Raw genomic sequence first — 25228 nt, 5'->3', positions numbered from 1 at the left:
GTCCTGGGTTTGGAAGGTGCTGTTGAAGGAGCCTTGGTGAATCCCTGCTTTGCATCTTGTAGATGGTACACACTGCTGCTACTGTGCGTCGGTGGTGGAGGGAGTGAATGTTTGTGGATGTGATGCCAATCAAGCGGGCTGCTTTGTCCTGGATGGTGTCAAGCTTCTTAAGTTTTGTGGGAGCTGCATTCATCCAGGCAAGTGGGGAGTATTCCATCACACTCCTGACTTGTGTCTTGTAGATGGTGAACAGGCTTTGGGGAGTCAGGAGGTGAGTTGCTCGTCACATGATTCTCATCCTTTGACATGCTCTTGTAGCCACAGTATTTATATGGCTAGTCCAGTTCAGTTGCTGGTCATTGGTAACCCCCAGGATGTTGATTATGGGGGATTCAGTGATGGTAATGCCATTGAATGTCAAGGGGCGATGGTTGATTCTCTCTTGTTGGAGATGGTCATTGCCTGACATTTGGGGGCATGAATGTTACTTGCCACTTGTCAGCCCAAGCCTGAATATTGTCCAGGTCTTGCTGCATTTGGACATGCACTGCGTCAGTATCTGAAGAGTTGTGAATGGCTGAGCAATGTGCAATCATCAGCAAACATCCCAGTTTCTGACCTTATGATGGAAGGAAGGTCATTGATGAAGCAGCTAAAGATGGTTGGGCTGAAGACACTACCCTGAGGAACTTTTTCCAGTGATGGCCTGGAGCTGATATGCCTGACCTTCAACAACCATAACCATCTTCCTTTGTGCAAGGTATGACTCCAACCAGCAGAGATTTTTTCCCCTGATCCCATTGACCCCAGTTTTGCTAGGGCTCCTTGATGCTGCACTCTGTCAAATGCTGCCTTGATGTCAAGGGCTGTCACTCTCACCTCACCTCGGGAGTTCAGCTCTTTTGTCCATGTTTGACCCAAGGCTGTAATGAGGTCAGGGGCTGAGTAACCCTGGCAGAACCCAAACTGGGCATCAGTGAGCAGGTTATTGCTCAGCAAGTGCTGCTTGATAGCACTGTTGATGACCCATTCCATCACTTTACTGATGATCAAGAGTAGACTGATGGGGCGGTAATTGGCTAGGTTGGATTTTTCCTGCTTTTTGTCTACAGGACATACTGGGCAATTTTCCACATAGCCGAGTAGATGCCAGTGTTGTAGCCTGATAAGAGGCATGGCAAGTTCGGAAGCACAAGTCTTCAGTACTATTGCCGGAATATTGTCAGGGCCCATAGCCTTTGCAATATCCACTGTCTTCAGCCATTTCTTGAAATCACATGGAGTGAATCAAATTGGCTGACGACTGGCATCTGTGATGCTGGGGACCTCCGGAGGAGGCCAAGATAGATCATCTACTCGGCACTTTTGGCCGAGGGTTGTATCAAATGCTTCAGCCTTATCTTTTGCACTGATGTGCTCCCCCATTTGTTGATAGGGATATTTGTGGAGCTGCCTCCTCCAGTGAGTTTTTTAATTGTCCACTACCATTCACGACTGGATATGGTAGGACTGCAATGCTTAGATCTGATTGGTTGGTTGTCAGATCGCTTCGCCCTGTCTATCACTTGCTGCTTATGCTGTTTGGCACGCAAATCATCCTGTGTTATAGCTTCACCAGGTTGACACCTCATTTTTAGGTATGCCTGGTGCTGCTCCTGGTATGCCCTCCTGCACTCTTCATCCCTTGGCTTGATGGTAATGGTAGAGTGGGGGAGATGCCAGGCCATGAGGTTACAAATTGTGTTTGAGTACAATTCTGCTGCTGCTGATGGTCCACAACACCTCATGGATGCCCAGTCTTGAGTTGCTAGATCTGTTCGAAATCTATCCCATTTAGCATGGTGGTAGTGCCACACAACATGATGAAGGATATCCTCAATGTGAAGACAGGACTTCATCTCCACAAGGACTGTGCAATGATCACTTCTACCGCCACTGTCATGGACAGATGCATCTGCAGCAGGCAGGTCAGTGAGAATGTGGTTAAGTATGTTTTTCCCTCTGGTTTGTTCCCTCACCACCTGCTGCAGGCCCAGTCTAGCAGCTATGTTATTTAGGACTCGGCCGCTCGGTCAGTACTGGTGCTACCGAGCCGCTCTTGGTGATGGACATTGAAGTCCCCTACCCAATGTAAACTATGCGCCCTTTCCACCCTCAAGGGCTTCCTCAAAGTGGTGTTCAACATGGAGAAGCACTGATTCATCAGTTGAGAAGGGGTGATACATGGTAATCATCAGGAGGTTTCCTGATGCATGAGATGTCATAGGGGCCGGAGTCAATGTTGAGGACTCCAAAGGCAACACCCTCTCGACTGTATATCACTGTCCTACCACCTCTGCTAAGTCTGTCCTGCCGGTGGGACAGGACATACCCAGGGATGGTGATGGTGGTGTCTGGGACATGATCTGTAAGGTATGATTCCGTCAGTATACTATGTCAAGCTATTGCTTGACTAGTCTGTGAGACAACTCTCTCACTTTTGGCACAAGCCCCCAGATGTTAGTAAGGAGGACTTTGCAGGGTTGACAGGGCTGAGATTGCTGTTGTTGTTTCTGGTGTCTAGGTCAATGCCAGTTGGTCCATCTGATTTCATCCCTTTTTGTGACTTTGTAGTGGTTTGTTACAACTAAGTGACTTGCTAGGCCATTTCAGAGGGCATTTATGAGTCAACCACATTGCTGTGGGTCTGGAGTCACGTGTAGGCCAGACCAGGTAAGGATGACAGATTTCATTCCCTAAAGGTCATTAGTTAACCAGATGGGTTTTTACAACAATCGACAATCAAAAAAGCCAAATATCACCCTGAATTGTAACTTTTACAAGATATAGAATGAGAACAAAACTATTTCCTTTAATTTGTTCCAGTGTTGTATCATTTGCTTTTGGGCCAGATTTTCATGTCAGCGGCAGGAATTGGGAGATGGGACTATTCCTGTCATCATTATCCTGACTCCATTTTGAGACTGCTGGAAGGCTGGATCATCCAAGGTTCCAAGCCCTAAGTAGCCCAGTGCTTCTGTGGCTCATCTATATACAGTTGAACCTTCTGACCACTTTAACTACACCCACTGTCGCCATCACCCCTTCAACTCCCTCACCCTCATCCCCCTTATCCATTATATCACCCATTATCCACTTTATGAATAGAACTTGCAAGTCCTATTTAACATTTGGAAGCTGTTGAATAGCCTAGAAAATTCCCTGACAAACAGAATCTTCAAACCAGCCTTATAATCATGTCAAGCACTTAAACATTATTATGTGGTTGGATTGCAGCTAAGAGCCCATAAAACGCCCCAAGTAAATGAACAGACTTCAGAACTGTTATTTCAACGATGTCAAGACCAAATAGATAAAAGCAATAGGAAATGTTATCATACTAGGCTACCCTTTCAATAGTGCAAAATGTACACTCCCTTGTTATCCATCAGATAAACTTTTTTCTCACTCATCTGAAGGCTACTGCACACATACAAGGTTGATCTTTTAATTGACAGCTTGTCAGTTGGCACAAGCAACAAACGGACAAACACATTGGAGGATGTAACTACCCTTAAACAATCACATCACTGTCATAACTCACATTACTGAACATAGATACAACTCATGCTGCAGCATTTAATGAGAATTGTAAAGGAGGGAAAGCACATTTCATTTACTTTTTAAACTCTTCCTGGCTCCATGCAGCTGGTATTCAACCAAACAGCTGCTAAAGTCTGGCTGCCTCCATGAAAATTAAAAACTTACCTGGGGCAAGCTCTCAATAAGCCCACAATGCTGTTGGTTGTCGCCTTAATAGGATTGGCACTGCCCAATCAGGGCCATGCAAATCAGCCCTTTATCTCTAGCTATCTTAATGCACTAACTGTTATACAACCTTTATATGGAGAACCCAGTGCACTTTACATTGGACTAGAAGGGAGTTTATCCCCTGCATTCTCAAAGCTTTAGCAACATTGACCATGATATTACTACAATATTGTCAGACACTTCACAAAAATCAGAACAGGTTGGACGGCAATGAAAGTTTCCCACATTAATTGGGGCATTTTACTGAAATAAAATAACCCATGGTTAAGCATCAGATTTTGCCAAGGGAACTCAGATGACGGAATCATAAACACAATGCACATCATCAAACCACAGTAACATCAGAGTCTTCTTTTTTACTTAAGTAGTTGATCTCAAGTGGCATTGTACATGGATAGTCAAGGCCAATTTGAATTTTTCAGGTCAAGCAGGTTTAGAAGAAAAGAGATCATGAAACAAATATGGGATAAGAGGGCAAGTGTCAAGAGCGAGCCGTCGAAATTAAACAGAGTAGGGAGTGATGTGGAAAATGTGAAAATGTGGCACAAAGAACAGCAGTGGGCCAAAAAAGTAGGGAGGGTGGAAGAGAGAAGGTGAAGACAAAACAGTCAGGACTGAGAGAGAATGCAAATGTGGAGGAACTGGAAATAGGATCAGCTAAACTAGGAAGTTGGGGCAGTAAATAGCCAAGCACTGGAGAAATACAATCACTGGGGTCAGGAGAGGTGTGGAGGGGAGTTGTAGTGAGAAATGAACATAAGGAATAGGCTCTAGGGGGGTAACTGCCACCTTCAAAGGGAAGGATTGGAAGGTGGGATTCAATAGAATTAGTGGATGGGGTGTGAATTTGTTTTTTGGTTCAACTGTAAAGTGATGTTTCTATGCAAATCTGACTCAGTGAGAGGGCCTATAGCTGTTTGCTCTCTTATTGTTGGAGGATGGAGTCAACATCTACCTCAGCAAGGAGGGGGTGGAAGATCTCATGTCCACTGCCAGCCTCACTGGGAAGTTGAAAAGCATCAGATTTGTGTCTTATTTGGGGGTGAGTTGTCGGTGGGGGCATGCGTGGGGTGGGGGGGGGTGGGGGGGGTTGTAATTTTGCTTACAAATGCTTAGGAATGAATAGTTCCTCAGGGTCAATGGATGGTATAAGGTTTTGGGGGTGTTCCAAATATAAAAAAATGAACATTTTTCTAGGTTGACTTTACATGTTTGTACAATTATATTAATTTCCTATTGAATAGCATTTATATAGTTTGTGCAGTACTGTTTAGTTTTTAACTTTGGTTGAAAATTTCATGGCTGCATTTAATGTAAAGTTGTATATGGCTGTGATTGCCTCAAGTTGCTTTCAGCTCATTCATACATTTAGCTTCTTCATTTATTTCCTTGTTCAAAGGTCTTGCAGAAGCAGATAATGGAAATGAATTTCTCTCCCCATATCACATGGCCTTGTGCTCACAGGTGCAATGCCATTTTAATGTTGCTACTACAGTGTTTTCAGTATATTACAGTGAGGGACTAAGACCTCACCCCATATATTTTTGTAAAATATATATAGATATCCTCATCATTATTTCATAAATCTTAGAACTGAACAAGATCCAAAATGACTAAACCTACGTCTGTCTCTGATCCCTGAACAAAAGAAGCCACGTTTCAGTTTCAGGGAAACTCACAGCTCGTTATCTCTGAGGAACCACTAACAACTACCTGTGGACTGCACAGCCCAACTTCAAAGAGAGCTAATTATAGGCCATCTGTATTTAATACCCCAGGCTGACCAGAAGGAGACTGATGGTTTGCTAAGACAAAAGGCCTTGCAACCTTTCTTTAAATTTATCATGGCTGAGATATTTAGCAATCTTCGAAACCCAGCCGCATTCCAAACGATGGATATTCATCACAACAAAAACAGAAAATGTTGGAAAAACTCAGCAGCATCTGTGTAGAGAGAGTTGACATTTTGAGTCCATATGACCCTTTTCAGAGCTACAGAGAAGTAGAAATGTGATTAAATTTATACTGTTTAATTAGAAGGCCAGCGATAGGTGGGGGCAAAGGAGAGATTGACAAAGATGACATGAACAAAAGGACAAAGGGAATGTTAATGGCAGTGGTAAGGGCTAAAGGGAGTGCTGATAGTGGCAGGGGTAATAAAGAGGAATGTGATAATAGCAAAACAAGAGTAAGCACTCTGAAAAGAACAACATGGAACAAGTAACAGATGGCCCTTGTGGGGGTGGGGTGGGGGGGGTGCGGTTGTGGGGAGAAAAGGATTGAAAATGGAATAAAAAGGGGGGATAAAAAAGGGGACACAACAATGAATCAGTGAATAAAAATAAAAATAAGTGAATAAAAAATAAAAATGAATTTTGAAAAAAGGGGATAGGATGGGGGAGCAAGTTCATGGTCTGAAGTTGTTGAACCCAATGTTAAGTCCGGAAGGCTGTAAAGTGCCTAGTCAGAAGGTGAGGTGCTTTCCTCCAGTTTGCGTTGGGTTTCACCGGAACATTGCAGCAGGCCAAGGACGGACATGTGGGCATGAGAGCAGAGTGGAATGTTGAAATGGCAAGCGACAGGAAGGTCTGGGTCATAATTGCAAAGCGGTCACCCAATCTGTATTTGGTCTATTCAATGTAGAGGAGACCACATTGGGAGCAATGAATACAGCAGACCAAATTGAAGGAGGTGCTAGTGCAGCACTGCTTCACCTGAATGGAGTGTTTGGGCCCTTGGACGGTGAGGAGGGTGGAGGTAAAGGGGCTGGTGTTGCACCTTCTGTGATTGCATGGGAAAGTGAAGTGGGAAGGGGATGAGGTGTTGGGGTGATGCAAGAGTGGGCCAGGATGTCCCAGAGGGAACAGTCCCTACAGAATGCTGATAGTTGGTGGGTGGGGGGGGGCGGGGGGAGCGGTTGAGGGGAAGATGTGTTTAGTGTTGGCATCATGCTAGAATTGGCGGAAATAGTGGAGGATGATCCTTTGAATGCGGAGGCTGGTGGGGTGAAAAGTGAGGACAAGGGGGACCCTATCATGGTTGTGGGAGGGACAGGAAGGTGTGGGGGTAGCGGCACGGGAGATGGGTCGGGCACTGTTGAGGGTCCTGTCAACCACAGTGGTCATCTTCAGAGCTGAAGAAGAGTCAAACGGACTCGAAACGTCAACTCTGTTTCTCTCTTCACAGATGCTGTCAGACCTGCTGAGCTTTTCCAGCATTTTTTGTTTTTGTTTCAGATTTCCAGCATCTGCAGCATTTTGCCTTTATCTTAATACTTCATTGGGCTTTGATTCTGGACTCTGGGACCCATGTGAAACAATGTTTTCTTCTCTGTGGTCTCTGTACTGCAAAACCTTCTCTCTATTCCTCTTTTTACTGTATGAATGCTAGGGGTCATTGCAACTCTCCTTTCCGCATTTTGAGTGTGTGCAAATAAACTAACCCTTTGAGTTCATCCTATCTTGAGCTTGTTGTGGGATTATTACTGGAAAATTGGATCATACCAAAATGGAGGGGTTGGGAAGTATGCCATCACTTATAAAGAGAGAAACAAATCCTGTTTCTGGACAGGAGAAATTAGTACTGTTTAAATTAACCCTCTTCCTGTCCGTTACAATAGATTAATTAGAACAGGTAAGAATTAGCAATAACTATAACGATTACAGTAAACAGTAGGGCAATTGAAAATCAGAGACCTCACTGGCTCAAGATTTTAATCTCTTGAGTTCTACAAGGTATCTGAGATCTCTGATTTAACATAAGTTGACCGTGTACTCTTACCTGTAGGACGCCTGTACAAGAGTCCAGAAAGATACAACCCTTAGGTTCTTTGGAGATTTTTTCATCTTTGTAGAAATTCATAATGTAGGAGTTATCTGATAACTGTGTTAGTTGGAAGTACCGCCTCTTAAAGGACTGCAAAGAGAGAGTGAATGTTATTAATGCAGCTATATAAAATGTCTGAACAAATGTAAAGTCATTAAGTGAATATGTTCTAGTTATAAACACAGAAGGAAAACAGGAAACACTCAGCAGATCAGGCTGCATCTGAGAAGAGAAAAATGGTTTATGGACAGGTTTTCCGTTCTGCATCGGGACACTAACGTCAGGGCCAAATGCACGTGCCACACCACACTGTCTTGAGAATAGTTATTCAACATTGACTTTCCCTTGATCAGCCAATCAATGGCCAGAGGTCACACTCCCTGTCCAATTGATGACATCGAACAGGTTATTGAAGCTGGAGGGCCAATAGGATGTCCTCAAACACTAAAGGAGCCACAGCCTGCTATTGCAGGTAAGGTAGAGAGAGAGAGGGCGACTCCACCTTGAGTCATGCCCTCAGCTCTTTTAAAAAAAAAGTGAAATTCAAAATGGCCACAGCTGCTGGACCATCATTGTGGAGAGGAAACCCCAGCACAGGGCAGCCTGTGGTGCAGCTGTAGCCATGGTTGGGAAGGAGCCCTCAAAGCCTTCCTGAACCAAGGACCCCAGTCTACCACTGGGAAGCTGCCTTCAGTAGCACCTGTGCTCTTGATGCCAAAGAGGACCAGCAGGCCAACTGGAAAAGTTGAGTCAGCCTCTGATCCATGGCTTTAATTGGCCTTTTAATCACTTTAACCACAAGCCCCAACCAGGCCTTCTCACAAATGGCTCGGGGCCGTGATGGTGCTAGTAAACTGGAACACTGGCCACTAGCACAAAGTTGCGCACTCACTTGCCTCCATTCTTGTCCCCATATCAGGATAAAATCCTGCCCCACTTTTCAGTTCAGTGACCTTACATCAGAACTGAAAAATGTTGGAAATGCAACAGGTTTTAAGCAGAGAAATAAGGGAGAGGTAGAAGGAGCTAAGTGGAAGGTCTGTGATTGGATGGAAGGCCAGAGAAGTTACAAGAAAAAAAAGGATGGTGGTGCAAGGCAAGAGCATATAATAATGGGACAATGAATGTTTCTGCAAATAAAACTTTTAAGTCTATGAAGACTTGGCTGACTATCAGACTTCTGACATAGGTGCTTTAGGACAGAGAGCTCAAAGTAGGAATTGGATAGAAAATTAGAATGACAGGCAACCAGAAGTTCGCGGTCATGCTTTTGGACTGAATGGAGGTGTCACTTTACCAACAACATCTTGCCCCTGAGCTTATTTCAAGAAGCCCTGGTTGAGGCTTGTAGTTAAGCTGATTAAAAGGCCAATTAAGGCCATGGATCAGAGACTGACTCAAATTTTCCAGTTGGCCTGAGTTGGGAGCACGACAGCTCCTGGAGGCGGCCTCCCACTGACAAATCAGGGACCGTGGTCCAGGAAGTCTTTGAGGTTTCCTTCCCGACCTGGAGACAAAGTGGTCACTCAATCTGTGTTTGGAAGAGAAGGGAAACATCAATAATTTTCCATGTGAAGGTGAGGGAACGGTGGAAATTGGAGGCAAGATTGATAAAATTTTCTCATTTGTGGCAAAAGCAGAAAATGGTACAGATACAATCATCCATGTATCAGGAAAAGAGGTGAGGAAGGAGACCTGAGTAAAAGTGCAACAAAGCATATAAAGTTCCACATATACCTCGACATCACTAGGACCCACAAGGGTTCCTACAGCAACAGTTTATATTTAAAGGGAGTGAGAGGAGTCAAAAGGAGAAGTTGCTCAATGTGAGAACATGTTCCGCCAGGTAGAAGAGGGTGGCAATGGATGGATACTGGTTGAACCTCCATTCACAGAAGAAGCGGAGAGACCTCAGGTCATGTCGGTGGGGGATTGAGGTGTAGAGGGGTTGGATGTCCATTGTGAAAAGGAGATGTTTAGGGCCAGGAAACTGTTCAAGTGATGGAGGCCATCAGAAGATTCATGATTATAGGTGGGAAGGGACTGGGTATGAGGAGAAAATGTAGAGCCAAGAATTTAGTTCTGTAGGGCAAGAGCTGGTTGAAGTGATGGTTCTACCAGGGAAGACCTGTTTGTGTATTTTGAGAAGGAGGTAGAAGCAGGTTAAGCGGAATTGGTGGACTGAGGTTTGAGGCCATGAAGGAAAGCTCTCCAGAGGAGCTGAGGGCCGTGATAGTCTAGGAAGTGATGGCATAATGTTCAATGATGAGGTTATGGTCCAGGGAATATAAGTTAGAGGAATAGAATATAAAAGATAAAAAGAGAACATGACAGAAGTTTATAAATTGCCAGATAGGCTTCACTTGGAGTATTGTGGGCAATTATGGACATCACACTTCAGGAAAGATGTCAAGGCTGTACAGAGGCTAAGGGTTAGAATTACTATGTACAGCCCAGAGGGTTAGAATCCTCATGTGCAGTCCCAGGTTTAGAATTCCCATATTAGAATTACATGTCTAATTTTTCCAGTTCTGAGAGGTCATCAACATAGAACGTTCATTCTCTTTCTCTCTCACAGATGCTACCTGTCCTGCTCAGTATTTCTAGCATTTCCTGTTTTCATTTCAGGTTTCCAGCGTCTGCAGTATTTTCTATTTGTATTACGGTGGTAATTTAAGCTGTTTCACTAATTTGAAGTGGACAATAACAAAATATTTACGAAAATACTGAAGGGTAAAAATTACTAAGAACTAATATTGAACTTCTTAACCTTTTTAGCAAAGTAATGTTTGCGAACTAATGCTGCTGAATACAATGTTTGTTCAGTTCTCTTGTGTCCTTAATATTTGGAACAGTTCTACATTGTAAAATTTTAAACAAATCCACTATGTTAGTTAAATCAGTCAAGTAAAGAAAAACTTACTCGGACAGTGATGCTATTATTCACAGTGCTATTAAAATTCCCTTTGTGAAGCCAGCCAGACTTGTAAACTCCCATTCCTCCTCCACCACCACCCCCTCCTTTTGAGGAGGATAGAGATGTAGTGTCCTGTAAATCAAAGAAGTAGGAATACAATGATATTTCAATTCTGTCTTTATTGAATTTCTAATTCCCCTCCCAAACATGTTACAGCAGTGGTTAGGCGATAGTATCTTGTCTTCTAGCAGTTTGAAGGAAATACAAGTGAGGCATAGATATCCGTAGGACTTCAGGAGCACTTAAAGTCAACCTGCTAGAGGGGCACTTGTTTAGCAGTGAACCTCTAAAACAGGGTAGTGTGACAATTATGTCATAATTAGATATGTGCCTGAGAAGAGATTATTTCAAGAACATAATACCTTCCATTTATAGAAATAAAATTAGTAACTAATTTGAAACAGCACTGTTCTACATAAACAAATTTAACAAATCTAATTATTTACATGGGAGGATATTTTCCTCTGTCTTTTAAATGAAGAAAAATATATAACACTGACTTTCCCATTGTGAAGGATTGTACAAGGAAGCATGCAGCACTTAATGTGTTTTATACACTGTGCTGCCAACTTTTCATACAGTGAGTTCCTAAACTCATCCATCCACCTTAAAGAGGCCAAAAGGAAAGACCAGGGCCAGGATTTTTCAGTCGGCATGTAGGGGCGGGCCCGAAACGCCAGCATGTAAAATGATGCACGATGATGTCGGGCATGCATCCTGACATCATCGTGCGGGTGTGCGCCAGAGTCAACTGCATGCCTGCCATTAACTGATAGGTCTATTAAGGCCATTAACGAATTAATTAGTGTAATTGTTTACACTGCCCGTCCAATCTTAAGGTTGGCGGGCAGGCAAAAAGGCCAAGTGGCCTTTATGAGTTTTAGGAAACCTCATCTACGAGCGGGATGTGGTTTCCCAAAGCTCTAATTAAGTAAATTTAAAAATTTCATAAAAATAAAAACATGTCCCATCTCCTGTGACACAGTCACATAAGGGGACATGTTTAAATAAATTTTCAAATCATTTATTTAATTATTTTAACATCCATTCAATCTCCCTGAGGCAGCTCCGCGCCTCAGGGAGATTATTGCGCTCTTTCACGTGCATGCAGGAAAGAGCACTGGCCCCGACTCTCCCTCCTCCCCCCACCCACACAGGTAGCGCTGCTACCACTTTCGTAGTACGCTGAGCGGGCCTTAATTGGCTTGCCTGCATAAAATGGCAGCGCAGAGTCGATCGCGGGCAACGGTCAGCTCTGCGACCACCCCCGCCAAGCCCGCCCGCCGACTGAAAAGTTCAGGCCCAGGCATTTCTCATAACAGGGTTGATCTTGGGTGACATTTAGCAGTCAGGGGATTAGCTCAGCCACCTGTCTGCTAAACGTTGCCCAAAAATCTCAATGACATAAGGTGCCTGAAGAGGAAGAGAAAGTAACACAACTCAAAAATGCAACCAAAAAATAATTGCATGTCAGCAGTGCTGTGCCCTAATATGTATGAAGTAAAATTGCTGCTAGTCTCTTTCAATCCATTAATGATTACATTTGAATGACACATTCCAGAAGTACCATTTTTAAGCTGAAATAACAGGAATCCCACTGAATATGAATGAAGTAAATTCTTATAGATAAGTGGCAATGCCTTCTTTTGTCTTGTCTCAACATGAGGCTGCTATTTACATTTTAATTGTTGATGATTATGATGTAACTGCAGGTTGAACTTTATTTTTAGGTTTGGTATTCTATGAGTGAATCTGCAATCACAGAAGTGGAAAGCAAACAATATAACTGCGAAATTGCTGGCAGTGAATATTCAAATGTAAAAATAATACCACAGGATCCATTAACTATAACAATTTACATTATTTAAACAATATTTCAGTCTCTTCATATATACCTACCTCATCTTTTTCAACGTCATCATGATCAATCTCAAATGTGTGTGAAGGCAGTTTATCTGGTCTAAACTGTTTTCTACAAAAGAAACACAATTCTAGTTATCTTAATAATCTGTTTGAAAAAGTGTTACTTTTCTGAAATTATATTTTCCTTTTTGTGCCCTTACCAATATCTATTTAATATTGCACTGAGTTTTAAGCACACATTGCTATAATAACTAGGGACAATTATACATGATTTTGAGATAAAAATAACAGGTTTGCTGCACAATTATTTGAGTCAATTCATCAATTAATGAGCTTGGAAGAGGAGTGAGCTTCCATGCTTTCTCCACACTTATGCGATCTGGCACTCAACCTCTCACTTTAACTGTCCTGCCACTCTATCTGTACCACTTTCCATCAGAATTTCCTTCAATGACACTAGTGCCAAAATATGCAACAAAGCTGTGGACTATATAGAAACGGTCACCACCCTTTAAAGGAAAGTAGATTACAGTCTGTGGCACTATATGTTTCAATTCAATGTATATTTATTTCAAGCAATACTGTAACATTTACACAAGTGTTTGGTCAAACATTTATATGTATCCACATCCACCTTATGTGGTGCCAAATAAGGCACCAAATATTCCTCAGTGCTATACTAATAACACTCTATCAGCCTTCAGATTTTCAGCAGTGAAATTGTGTGTGGACCATGGCAAGATAAAGTAAACAACAATACAACAGAAGACTGGATCAAAATAAGATAACTTTTTTAAAAACTTACCGAGGTAACTGTTTAAGATCCCCTGAATATTCTTCATATTTGTACTTCACTGTATTCCAATTGGAATTGTAGTACTTACAGGCCTAAGAAAGTGAGACAAAAGTTAGCCAAACAAGTCAATTTCCAACTTCCTTGCATTCCTAGAATTTCTAGCCCATATAAATAACAGTGAGCTTAACTCAATGGTAAAATACTGCACATGCTAGAAATCTGAAAAACAGCAGAAAATGTTGGAACTACTCAGCAGGTCTGAAAGCATTTAAGTAGCGAAAATCAGTGTTAAATGTTTCAGGTCAATGGCCACCCATCAGAGCTCTGAAAAAAGGACATCCTGAAATGTTAACTATGTTTTCCTCTCCAAAGATGTTGCCAGACCAGCCAAGTAATTTCAGCATTTCTTGTTTTTACTACCAAGTTTAATGGGTATCATCATTAATAATGTGTAAAATGTCCAGCAACTTGTGGTTAAGGAAGAGATACCAAATGAACTGCTTAGTACCACAAGATCTTAACTTCTGTGTGACTTTAATGAAGTTGCTGCATTTGCACGTTGTCAATTTATCTCACCGCAGAAAATTAGGGCTGGTAATTAACAGTGCAGATACCCATTTAATATGGAGAAATATGTACTGCAATGTTAATCAATCTCTTCAGCTCAGAAAGTGAACACTTTGAAGAATTGAGTTACATTTGTATAGGGAGTAAAAGGTTCTTTAAAAAATTTAATTCTTACTTACATATTTCTTCATACTTTTGATTTATCTTTTCCCTCTCTTTTAATCCAATCTTTCTTTTTATCATTATTTCTCTCTCTACCTGATTCGACTTTAATACACTCACTCTAATAAACCCCCCTTCTCTGTCATTTCTCTATTAGTTTCTTAATCCTTAAATTTTATTGGTTAAAGAGACAGATTGTTGGTCCCACCATTCACGAAGGCGTAGGATGCCTTTTGCCCTCACTATGCTGTTATCAGCTCAGACTTCCAGGACAAAAATGAGGGCGAGGGGAAAAAAATCGAATGAATGGGGCACACAATGGGACAAAATGCTCAACTCTAAGAAATTCTTAACCAATAATTATGGAGTATATGTGCTCTTTAGTAGAATTAAGGATGTAAGTAGATCAAGATGAATTCCTATAATTAACAATGTGCGCTTTAAATATTTCAATTGTAGCCTTTATGTTCCTGGTTATTTTACTGAAACATTTAACAAAATATGCATCACCCTGATATCAATTACTATAGTATTCCATTCATATTTAAAACCTTTTAAACTCACAATTCCATGCCTTACTGAGAAAATTTATTTTGTTAATTTTAATTAAAGCCATTTGTTAACAGACAAGGAATAATTTATTTTATTAGAATGTACAATATCCCTTTTATACCTTTATGTGATATACCCAGTGATTTAAAGAATTCAACATCTATATTATATCATTTAATTGCTTGAACACAGTCAATATTTGAGGTACAAAGATATTTTATAGTAAAGTTGCATTTAGTGACCATGCACTTGCTCGTTGGCATACTGCCAGTGTGGGCTGGGCAGCAAACTATGGAGCCAGGTGCATTGGTAGCTTACAACAAAAACTGTAGGTTTGCTAGATAATATACACTAAGTGCAACACAACTATCACTCTACCGATAAAGTTGAGTAGAAAATCGATGGTGTCACCTGTTATCTAAACAATATAATGGTTGACTGTTGCACTCTGTTTATTGCAAATTTGGAATAATTTTGTTTCACAGGTCTTTGTAACTCTCAGTTAGTACTGATGTCAAACTGGTACCTGCATCATACCATCTTTATAAGCTACAGGAGCATACCAGTGAAGGATACCAGCAGGGAGTGATAGGGGACAAGAGAGGAGAAATATATATCTTTGAGTCCTGCCCAGAGCCAGCACCAGTCACTTGTCATCTATTCTGTTTTTGGCTAACTGCAGTGCCTTTTCTCAAGTGAAATCAGCTTTCAGAAAGTCTTTCTCTACAGTTATTTGCCAAATTATTCTTGGCCTTCCATACTTTTTTTTTCCATTCAGCTGCCCTTTCAATGCTTGGCATAGTGGCCAGGACTTCAGCATCCTGCATATATGACTAAGCCAAGTAACACCCTTTTGTTTCACAAGTTGGCTTACTTCAGCTAATAAGTCTTTTCCGATAAAAGCATTGCTGCAAAGCGCACTTCAAATAAAGGCAAAGAGGCCGAGGTACTTTTTTAGTCTTTTCTATTAGTTTGATGCAAACATTGATGTCATCCATTCCAACTATCATAATTTTTTTTCCCACTCTGTTCGGATTTGTAGCCTAATTTTGTTGATATTTGTTTCAGTGTGCTCCTCTTTCCAGTCTTTCTAATAGTGCCATATTATCTGCAAAATCTAGAGTTCCAAGATCTAAGTCCACTCTTGGCACAGTAGAACTTGTTAAGGTAAATTTGCTTTTCAGAATCTAGGTGGTCATCTGGCAAAATAGATCACACATCTGTTATAGTGCCTGCCAATATTCATTCCATTAAAATCATATTGAAAAGCACAGTAGACAACTCTGATGACATGTCATGGATCGATGGGCCAAATGGCCTCTTTCAATGCCATAATGCCCCTGTGACTCTAGGGCCTGACTTTTCCTGTTGGCGATTTGGAGGCGGGGTCCACTCGCCGATGGGAAAATGACGTGGATGACGTCAGGAGAAACCCCCGACGTTATCCCAGTCCCTTTAAATGTTTAGGAAGGCGGGCAGACAACGAAATCAGCTGTCCACCCGCCGACCTGTCACTGGCCAATTGAGGCCATTGACAGAGTAATTAAGATAATTAAAGACCATACCCGTCCAACCTTAAGGGTGGCGGGCAGGCCAGGAGCCCCAGCGGGCTTCTGATAATACATGAAACCTCCATCCGCTGGCGGGATGAGGTTTCAAGTCCATTTTTAAAAACTTTAATACATTTTATGTGATATTTATTAACATGTCCCATTTCGTGTGAAATTGTCACATGAGGGAGACATGTTAATAATTTTTTAATTTTTCTATTTTTTAAAGTTTTTTGGACTGTCATTAATCTCCCTGAGGCAGGACTTTGTCTCAGGGAACAGTGTGCGCTTTCGCACGCATGCGCGAAAGAGCGCAGTTTGACAGCTGGGGATTCCCTTCCCCCCCTGCACAGGAAGCACATAGCACTTCCTGTTGGGCAGGCCGTTGGGCAGGATTTAATTGGCCTGCCCACTCAAAATGACGGCGGGCCCCGTTTCGGTGGCGGGGGTCGGCTGTCCACCTGTCACTGAGCCGGTAGGGCCCACATGCCCACCAAGGGCAAAAATCTGCCCTAGGTGCTCTGTCAAGTTACCACAAAAATTGACCTCATGGAAGTTTACAGCACAGAAGGAGACCATTTAATCTGTGCTGACTTCCCATTCAGGAATGAAACATCAATCCCTTAAGATACCCTTGTATCTTTCTCCACCTCAAATATTTATAGGTGCAGTGATCTGTCTCAACTGTGCCCTATAGCAGAATATTCCATGCTCCGATAACACTCTGTGTAAGGACACTTCAACTAACCTCTCTCAATACTTTCTTAAGGATAATTTTAAACCGATGATTCCTCATCACTAAATCCTGAAACTGAAAAAAATTATCTTTCCCTACGCACCCTATCAGCAGATCTTAAAACTCTCTATTCAAACTCCCCAGTCTTGTCTGCTGCAGCAAAAGTAGCCCAAGGGCTGAATTTTCTATATGTCGGGCAGGCGGGGCTGACCCAATCGCAGGTGGTCATGGAGCCGATCGCCACCGGCGATCTGGGCCATGCCGCCATTTTGTGCTGGTGGGCCAATTAAGGCCTGCCCAGCGCATTTCATACTCCCACGGAGAGCGGGATTTTAAAAATTGTGGCAGGCATATACAGACCGCTGGTTCCAATGGGAAACCAGCAATCTGTATAAAGAAAGGCCAGGCAGCCTCCTTTAGGCTGATCACCATGGCCAACTACAGGTGCAGGGGGTCTGCATAGCAGGCTCCAGTGGAGGGAAGGCTAGAGGAGGAGGGCAGGCTGCCAATGTGCCCCTTGTTTCTCTGATGCCTGCCTTGCTGATCTTCTCAAGGAGGCGGCAGCACGGTGAGAGGTCTTGTTTCCTGAGGATGGGAGGAAGAGGGCTCCCCACATTATGAAGCGAGCCTGGCTGGAGGTGGCGGAGGTGGTCAGCTCCATAAATGCTGTCTGTCAAACAGGGACCCAGTGCTGCAAGCGCTTCACTGATTTGTTGAGCTCTGGAAGAGTGAATACCATGTCGGCCTTGGCCATTTAACCCAGCAGGTAGCCTTAGCCTTTGAGGCCCTCCCACCACCTCCCCATGTCTTAGTGTCGTTACTGCATTGGGCGTTTGGCGCACGCTAGGTGGGCAAACAGATAATGACCATGCTTACATCAGCCTTACTGGTTGATGAGAAGATGGGTTCTCCCCACCACATATGTTGGTGTTTGTCACATTTGAGTAGTCTGGGGGCAACCTGCGGGAGAGGCAGCTAGACACATACTCAGAACTCCAAGACATGTCATAGTGATGGTGATGAGATGGTGGATGTGGAGCCTCAAGGTGTCGTGGCCAAGAGCCATCTGCTGGCCTTGGCGTCGCACCTAGTTGCACCTCCTTGCCATGGGCGCTAAGACCCTTGTGTTATTCAAAGTGATGGACGCCGAATATGTCCAAGGTGGCTGTTGGGGGAGGGGTTTGGGACCAGCCGTACTATCTTCTGGTGACTGATCACCAGTAGTGTGGACAGGGGCCGCTGGAGGCCTCAGATGGGCCACTGTGGTTGGGGTGCGGCATGCGGGGGCAGAGTACATGAGCGATCTGCCCCAATAAATCCTCTTCTCTGTTCTGCTGGTGAAAACTGCGCACAACACCCAAGAGCATTTGCGCACTGGTGGTGCCCAGGCCATGCTGCACACACTGACCCACTTTGAAGAACAGGCCATGGAGTTAGAAGGGAGCCAAGCCAGCAGGTATCGGTGAGGCTGGGGCGCAGCGGCCAGGTATTTGATGCCCACAGTCCCATCCACTCTGTCTTCCCACCATCTAAAGCACTGATAATTGCTGCAATCGTTTTTGCAGCAACACTGCTCATTCACAGCCTGATACAGTCAGATGTGTGGGTCATACACAAAGGTCCCTCAGCCCCTTGTGGTGCGCGTCTCTAGCACCTTCTAAAGTTGCCTTATCCCATTTCTGATCATGGCCTAACATGCAATGGCATTGCTGCTGCATATCCAAATACTTACTGCATCTTAGGAGGGTTTGTACTTCCACCACCCTTTCAGCCAGTGCGTCCCATATTACTCTGTCCAAAAGGTCCTCAGCTCCTCACCTGTCAACGTCATGGCACTCAACTTAAATAAATGCCACCACGTTACTCATCCCTGCATCAAGGGGAAATGTTGCCTTCTATCCACCTGGTCTATGCCCCTCATAAAGGTATGAAGGCCAATAATGTGACCTGTCAATCTCCTGTGCTCCACAGCAAATGTCACAAGTGTATGCAATGTTTCCTCATAACTCCAACTCTCCAGGCCAGCATGCATCCAGGTCAGGAACCTCTGCACTCTCCCCACTCCAATGCCATCCCTCCCCTGATGGGCAGGTCACAACTGAATGCAGAAGTGTAGCTGTGGCCTCGACAGCGTTTTCTGCACTTGCAACATGACTTCCCTTTTCCTACATTCTATTCCTCCACTAATAAAGGCAAGTCTGGCTTTTAGCTTGTTAAACGACTTATGTTCCTGTTCTGCTCCCTTAACGGGTCTGCCCAGCAAGGTCCCTGCAATCATCCTTACTTTCCACAGTCCTACCGTTTCTCCTGTATTCCCGTACCTTGTTTCTCCTGTCCAAGTGCATAACCTCACACTTATCCACATAACATTCCATGTGGCATTCCTTAGGCCATCTGACCAGCCTGTATGTATGCGCATGTAATGTTTGGGCCTCCTCTTGACTATTTGCCACCCCACCAATGTTCATTTCCTTAGGTTCTTGAAGGTTGAGTGCATTATGACGTTATGAGCCTGGGGGGGGGGGGGATGAATTGTGTTACAGGCTGAACGCTAACTGATGCACTGTCCTTGTTGTTAATTTCAGCATCATGGCTGCCTGGAGAACATCCAGAGTCCTCCTTCTACACCTGAGGGGCTTCATTTGGCATGAGTGTCAAATCATTTCAGCGAGCCAGGCACCAACGCAGTGACTACCACATCGGTGAGGAATATAACGTTGGCTAGTGTCCCGGGACACAGTGGAGAGGACACCTCACAATCACGGGAGGAGATGGCACAGACAGAGAGTGCTGTTGGCGCCAGCAGCTGGAGGACTGCAGGGGACCAGGCACATGCTGAGATGGGCAGTGATGATGTGCCTCTGGAGATGTCCACCATGCAGCAGCTGCAGGACAAGTGGCAGGGTGCGCAGGAGCATCTGGCCGGGTTGCACAGGAATGTGCTTCACTTGGTCTCTGTGATGGAGGAATCCAGGCAGAGTGTCAATGATGGTATGAACCTCATGTCAGAGCGTCAGGCTTCCTCCATTGAGAGATTGGCAACTCTCAGGGAGAGAGGCTTCCAACAGATTGATCAACATCTGATTGGGTTATGCTTGGACTTGCAAGCCCTCACAGCACTAATGGCCACGGGTGGTCATTCCCAATGTGGGAGATGTTCTGGGCACCAATTGTCACCGCTCGGTGCCATCCATCTGCGATGAGCAGGGAGGTCCAATGTGACCTCACGTCGGTGCAGCAGCTGCCTGTCATCACTGCGAGCTCCTCTCAGGGTGCTCTGGATAAGGGCAGCAGCTCCTCCACCCCTCTGCCAGTGACCGTTGCATCCATTGAAGCTGCAACAACTGGGGAGGTGCCAGTTCTGGAAGTGGCCACTCCCTCCCAGGCAGGGCCAGCACAGGCTCCACGGGCCAGAGGACACCTGCCAAGGTCATCGAGGCCAACAGGACAGCAGAGTGAGCAGGCTGCCTCAGATGCCATTCTGAGCGATGGGGCAGCACCAAGACGAGGCACTTGCAAACGTAAGCATAAGGCACATTAGGCACTCCACGGGTTTCTCACTGGTGCTTTTCTGTTGCCCCCTTGATTAGGGAATTTATATTTGTCAACGTCGGAGCAAGGTTTTGTTTTGTTTTTGGTGGCACCATCTGATGGATGGGAATAAAGTCCACATTTGTTACCATGGCTGAGGGTGTCTCCTGTCTCCTTTGTGCTGCATTTGTCTGTTTCATAGACATATCATGAGTGTTTGAGTGGACATTGATGTTTATGCGCTAAGTCCTTAGTTGCAGCTGATGAAGTGGAAGATGTAGCACTTATGTGCCGCGTATGGATGTGCCAGGCAAGGCTGGTCCTGCAGATCCATTTGTGTGGAGCTAGCTGAAGGTTCAAAAAAATTATAAAAATAAAAAACTGCGGATGCTGGAAATCCAAAACAAAAACAGAGTTACCTGGAAAAGCTCAACAGGTCTGGCAGCATCGGCGGAGAAAAGAGTTGACATTTCGAGTGCTCATGACCCTTCAATAGAACTGAGTAAATCTTAGGAAAGGAGTGAAATATAAGCTGGTTTAAGATGGGGGGGAGGGGGGGGGTGCTCACAATCCCTTCGACCTTTGCTGTGATAAACCAGTGTCTCAATCACGGAAGCATTCGTGACTTCCAGCCTGGCCTCGCTATTGAAAAAAAGCAAAGTCGCTCTTTTATATTCCACCCCTGCCTTGCCGTTGATTTTGTTTTTAAACAAAGTGCCAGCCGGGGGTCAGGAGGTTGTGGGTTTAAACCACGATTTGCCTGACGCTCCCAGTGCCAGTGCTGCGGCAATGTCAACCTGGCAGACCAGACGGGCTTTCAGACGAGACGTTTCAAACCGAAGCCCCCCCCCCTGCTCCCCCCACTACCGCCCCCGCCACTTTAAACCAGCTTATATTTCACCCATTTCCTAAGATTCACTAGTTCTGTTGAAGGGTCATGAGGACTCGAAACGTCAACTCTTTTCTCCGCCGATGCTGCCAGACCTGCTGAGTTTTTCCAGGTAATTCTGTTTTTGTAGCTGATGGTTCATTGGATTAAATTGATCTGGATGTCCCTGCCTCTTGGTGTAGTAGCGGGTCAGCGTGCTGCCCCTCATCATTGCCCTGTGCTTCCTCATCCTCTGAACCACTGCTGGATTCGTCCTGTGCAGCCTCATCCACTGCATCAAGGTCTTCATCATCAACTGCATCCCCCCTTTCCAGCGCAAGATTGTGCACAACGCAGCATGCAACCACTATCACAGAGATGCGATCTGGGGGGGTACAGGAGTGGGCCCCAGAGCGGTCCAGGCATCAGAAGCGCATCTTGCGAAGACCGATGGCTCTCTCCACCACAGCCCTTGTGGAGCCGTGGCTCCTATTGTAGTGCTCCTCAGCTCCTGTTCTTGGATAGCGGCGAGGCATCATGAGCCACTGTCTGAGGGGATAGCCCTTGTCACCCAGCAGCCATCCATCCAGCCAAGCCGGAGCACTGAAGAGCCCCGGCATCTGGGAGAGTCTGAAGATGTAGGCGTCGTGGGAGCTGCCTCGGTACCTTGCACAGACTTGTAGAATCAGCATCCTGTGATCACACACTATCTGCACATTCATGGAGTTGACGAAGGCACCGGGTTCACCTGCTGGCGTCTAGATGGCCACATGTGTCCAGTCTTTAGCACCCTAGACGCAAGGGAAGCCAGCAATCGCCCCGAAGCCTCTGGCTTCTTGTGTCTGGCTTACCTGGTCACAGCAGAAGTGGATGAAGGTCAATGCCTGTCTGAACAGAGCGTCTGTAACCTGCTTGACACAAGTGTGGACAGCTGATTGGGAGACACTGCAAAGATCACCCACCGAGCCCTGGAAGGAGCCAGATGCATAGAAGTGGAGGCAGACTTTCAGAGCCACTGGCATGGGGTATCCGCCCACACAATTAGGAGATATCTCAGATCCGATCATCTGACAGATGTAGTTAACTGTTTTCCTTGACAGTCGGAGCCTCCTTCAGCACTGCATCTCAGTCATATTGAGGTAGCTGCTTCGCCACCTGCATACCCTAGCAGCAGGGTAGTGGCATCTTCTGCGGCCTCTTCCACCTTGGACTACCTCTTGGCCCTGCGCCCCTTGTGCCTGCGCCTGTCCTCCCAAAGGTGGCTCCCCTGGAGGCTGATTGTGCACTCCTGGCCTCCTCCTTATTCTATCCCTCCCTTCATCCTCAGAGGGGCTGCCTCCAGTGGAGATGTCAAAACCCATACCCAGACTAAATGAGGCCCCTAGAAAGCTGCAGGCCAGATAAAGATGACTGTCTGCAGAGTGCTGAGCTGAAGCTTCAAAGTACAGAGAAAGCTGCTGGAAATCGATCTGAACTGCTAACAATCACACAGGCAAGTTTAAAACACTTCCTGCAATAAATACTTCACATAAAACATTGACAATCCCACTGAGCCCACATATCCCGCCTGTGGATGAGTTTTGTTAAAAAGTCACTTACCCACCTGCCCATTGCTCCCGTGCACTGAGCTGAAGATCACACGGGCTCCTCAAAATCAGCATCAATTGCCGAGTTAAGGGCCTTAACAAGTCCTTTAATTAATGACAGGCGCCGTCGCACTTCATCCCACACCCGCCCAGCTAAATATCGCGATAACACGCGGTGACATCAGCGCGCGGCATTTTAAGTGCTGACGTGTGGGGCCTGCCATCCGAAAGTCACCCAGAAAATTCTGCCCCAAGTCTCTCAAATCTTTCCTTATAGTTATAGGCCTGCTTTTTAACTTATTCTACTTTTCGACCTGGGAGTCCAGCAGTTTCATCCAGGCGAGGCTTGGCAGCTTCAAGAATTCGATGCCTTTACACCTACCCAGCAGTGTGCCTGCCTGAGCAACCCCCATGATCAGGCAAACCCCCGCTTTTCCCTCCCAAGGCATCCGATGTTGCCCCCACACACCAGGTCTCGAAACTCATCCCAACCAGGAGCCCAGGATCAGCTCCTTCATGAAAGCACCCCTCTTTGGCAATGTACGGACCTACCCGGTCCTGTGGCCTTCTCTGACCGGAAGCCAAGCCTGCCAATCAGACTGACATCTGGGCGGAGAACCGATTGTCCATGCCACATGCACCTTTTAACTCCACAGCACGTGGGGGACTCTGACTTTTGACTCCACCCTCACCCATCATTATCAGATTTAAAAGTTCCAACCCACCTCCTTCAGTCTCAGTTGAAGGTGGAAGTGGGTGGCTTGGGGGAAGTTTCGGTCAGGACCTTATTTTTAAGAACTTAACCTCCCTGACCCAAACTCACCCATTTTTTTTTAGGTCATATTCTCCCCATAGTTTCACATTTCTGGTACCATTCTTTGCCAATTCCTGCCATTTTCTATAGCTTTCTTTTATATAATGGAGTGCCCAAAGCTGAACATATTTTTCTAACTATGTCCTAAGCAATGTTTTGTATAAATTAATCATTGACTTCATTACTCTTGTCTTCTATGGTTCTAAAAGCCAAAATTCTACTGCTGTTTTATGTGGTTTCGTCTACCCGCACCCACACTTCAGGAAATTATGGGGAGGATTTTCTCCCGATCGAGCCGGCCAGTTGGGAGCGGGTGCTGGTGGGCGCAGAGCTAATTGCCGCCTGCGATCGGCTGCGTGCCGCCATTTTACCTGGGTGGGCCAATTAAGGCCCGCCCTGTGTGACACGCCCCTGGAAGTGCTCAGCACTACCTGTGCGGGTTGGGAGTTGGAGGGACAGTCAGGGCCTACGCTCTTCCGTGCATGCGTGTGAAAGAGTGCAGGAATCCCCCTGAGGCACGGAGCTGCCTCAGGGAGATTAACTTCAGTGGTGAAGCTGGGAAAAATAAAAAAATAAAATTATTTAGACATGTTCCCTCATGTGACAGTGTCACATGAGCTGGGGCATGTTTATGAATTTTCATTAAAATTTTTCTTTCATTTATACAACTTTCACGAAACATCATCCCGCCCGTGGATGAGGTTTCATGAGAAATGCGAAGGCCACCTGGGCTCTTTGAGTGCCCGCCAACATTAAGGTTGGATGGGCAGCTTTCTCAATAGGGCTAATTGGTTTTTAAATGGCCTTTGACAGTTTGGCGGGCGTGCAGCCAACTCCGGTGCACGCCTGCCAAAGGGAAGATCAGAAAGACGCGCGGTGACGTCCCCAAGCATTATTTTAAGTGTCGGTGTGTGGGGCCCGCCCCTACATGCCGAACAGAAGATTCTGCCCTATGTATTTGAACTCCATGATCTCTGTTTATCCATCTTCACTGAAGCTGCACTCCAATGGGAAGAACAGTTGAGTGGTATGTGGGATGGGCAGCCAATCTGCTACCACCCATCGTGCACCCAACAAAGCTAAATTTCATCCCTTTCTATTTATTCCAATTCCAATATTTGATCAGTCTCGTTCGAGGCCAGCTGATATGTCTCTGCCTAAATCACTTTAGTCTCTGTGCCTTTGCTGCTCTGTTTTCCTTCAGTTCTGTTGTAGCTGTACAGCCATGAAATATTCCATTCTTTGCATGTTTTTTGTTGAATATGCAAAACATCAAAATTATAAAAGATTCAGGTGACAACACAAGACTCTCAAAGCTGAGATTTTAACCCCAGAGCAGTGCATTAGAGAGACCATGTGAGTAGTGTTCCTACTAATTCTTTTGTTCTGATACAAACACAAAAGGAATGCTTACAAGTCCCCAACAGCAATTTGTGTATTTTCAGTGATCATCACAGCAAAAGATCAGCCACTATCATGCACAACAATGCATCATTATTTGTAACTGCACAAAATTCCACTATATCCATTCATTATACATCTAACATATTATTTAAATGGGGCAGGATTTTAAGTCCCACGGGTGGGCGCT

The 25228-nt window shown here is 44.9% G+C and overlaps 1 protein-coding gene across 2 annotated transcripts in view; it reads right to left on the bottom strand.

Annotated features, from left to right (window-relative positions):
- dock10 (dedicator of cytokinesis 10) overlaps nt 1-25228 on the bottom strand; it is a 377754-nt gene that overhangs the window by 166932 nt on the left and 185594 nt on the right. For both annotated transcript variants that reach the window (XM_041212097.1, XM_041212105.1), the window contains exons 4-7: nt 13281-13363; nt 12512-12584; nt 10559-10684; nt 7591-7725 (exon numbers count right to left, since the gene is read on the bottom strand). In XM_041212097.1, the coding sequence (XP_041068031.1) occupies nt 7591-7725; nt 10559-10684; nt 12512-12584; nt 13281-13363 (417 nt within the window). The remainder of the gene's footprint in view (nt 1-7590; nt 7726-10558; nt 10685-12511; nt 12585-13280; nt 13364-25228) is intronic.

The sequence above is a fragment of the Carcharodon carcharias genome, chromosome 2 (assembly GCF_017639515.1).
Source record: "Carcharodon carcharias isolate sCarCar2 chromosome 2, sCarCar2.pri, whole genome shotgun sequence".
In the NCBI taxonomy this organism is placed as follows: Eukaryota; Metazoa; Chordata; class Chondrichthyes; order Lamniformes; family Lamnidae; genus Carcharodon; species Carcharodon carcharias.
Note: the sequence above shows the minus strand (reverse complement) of the source record. Positions and strands in the feature narration are given on the sequence as shown.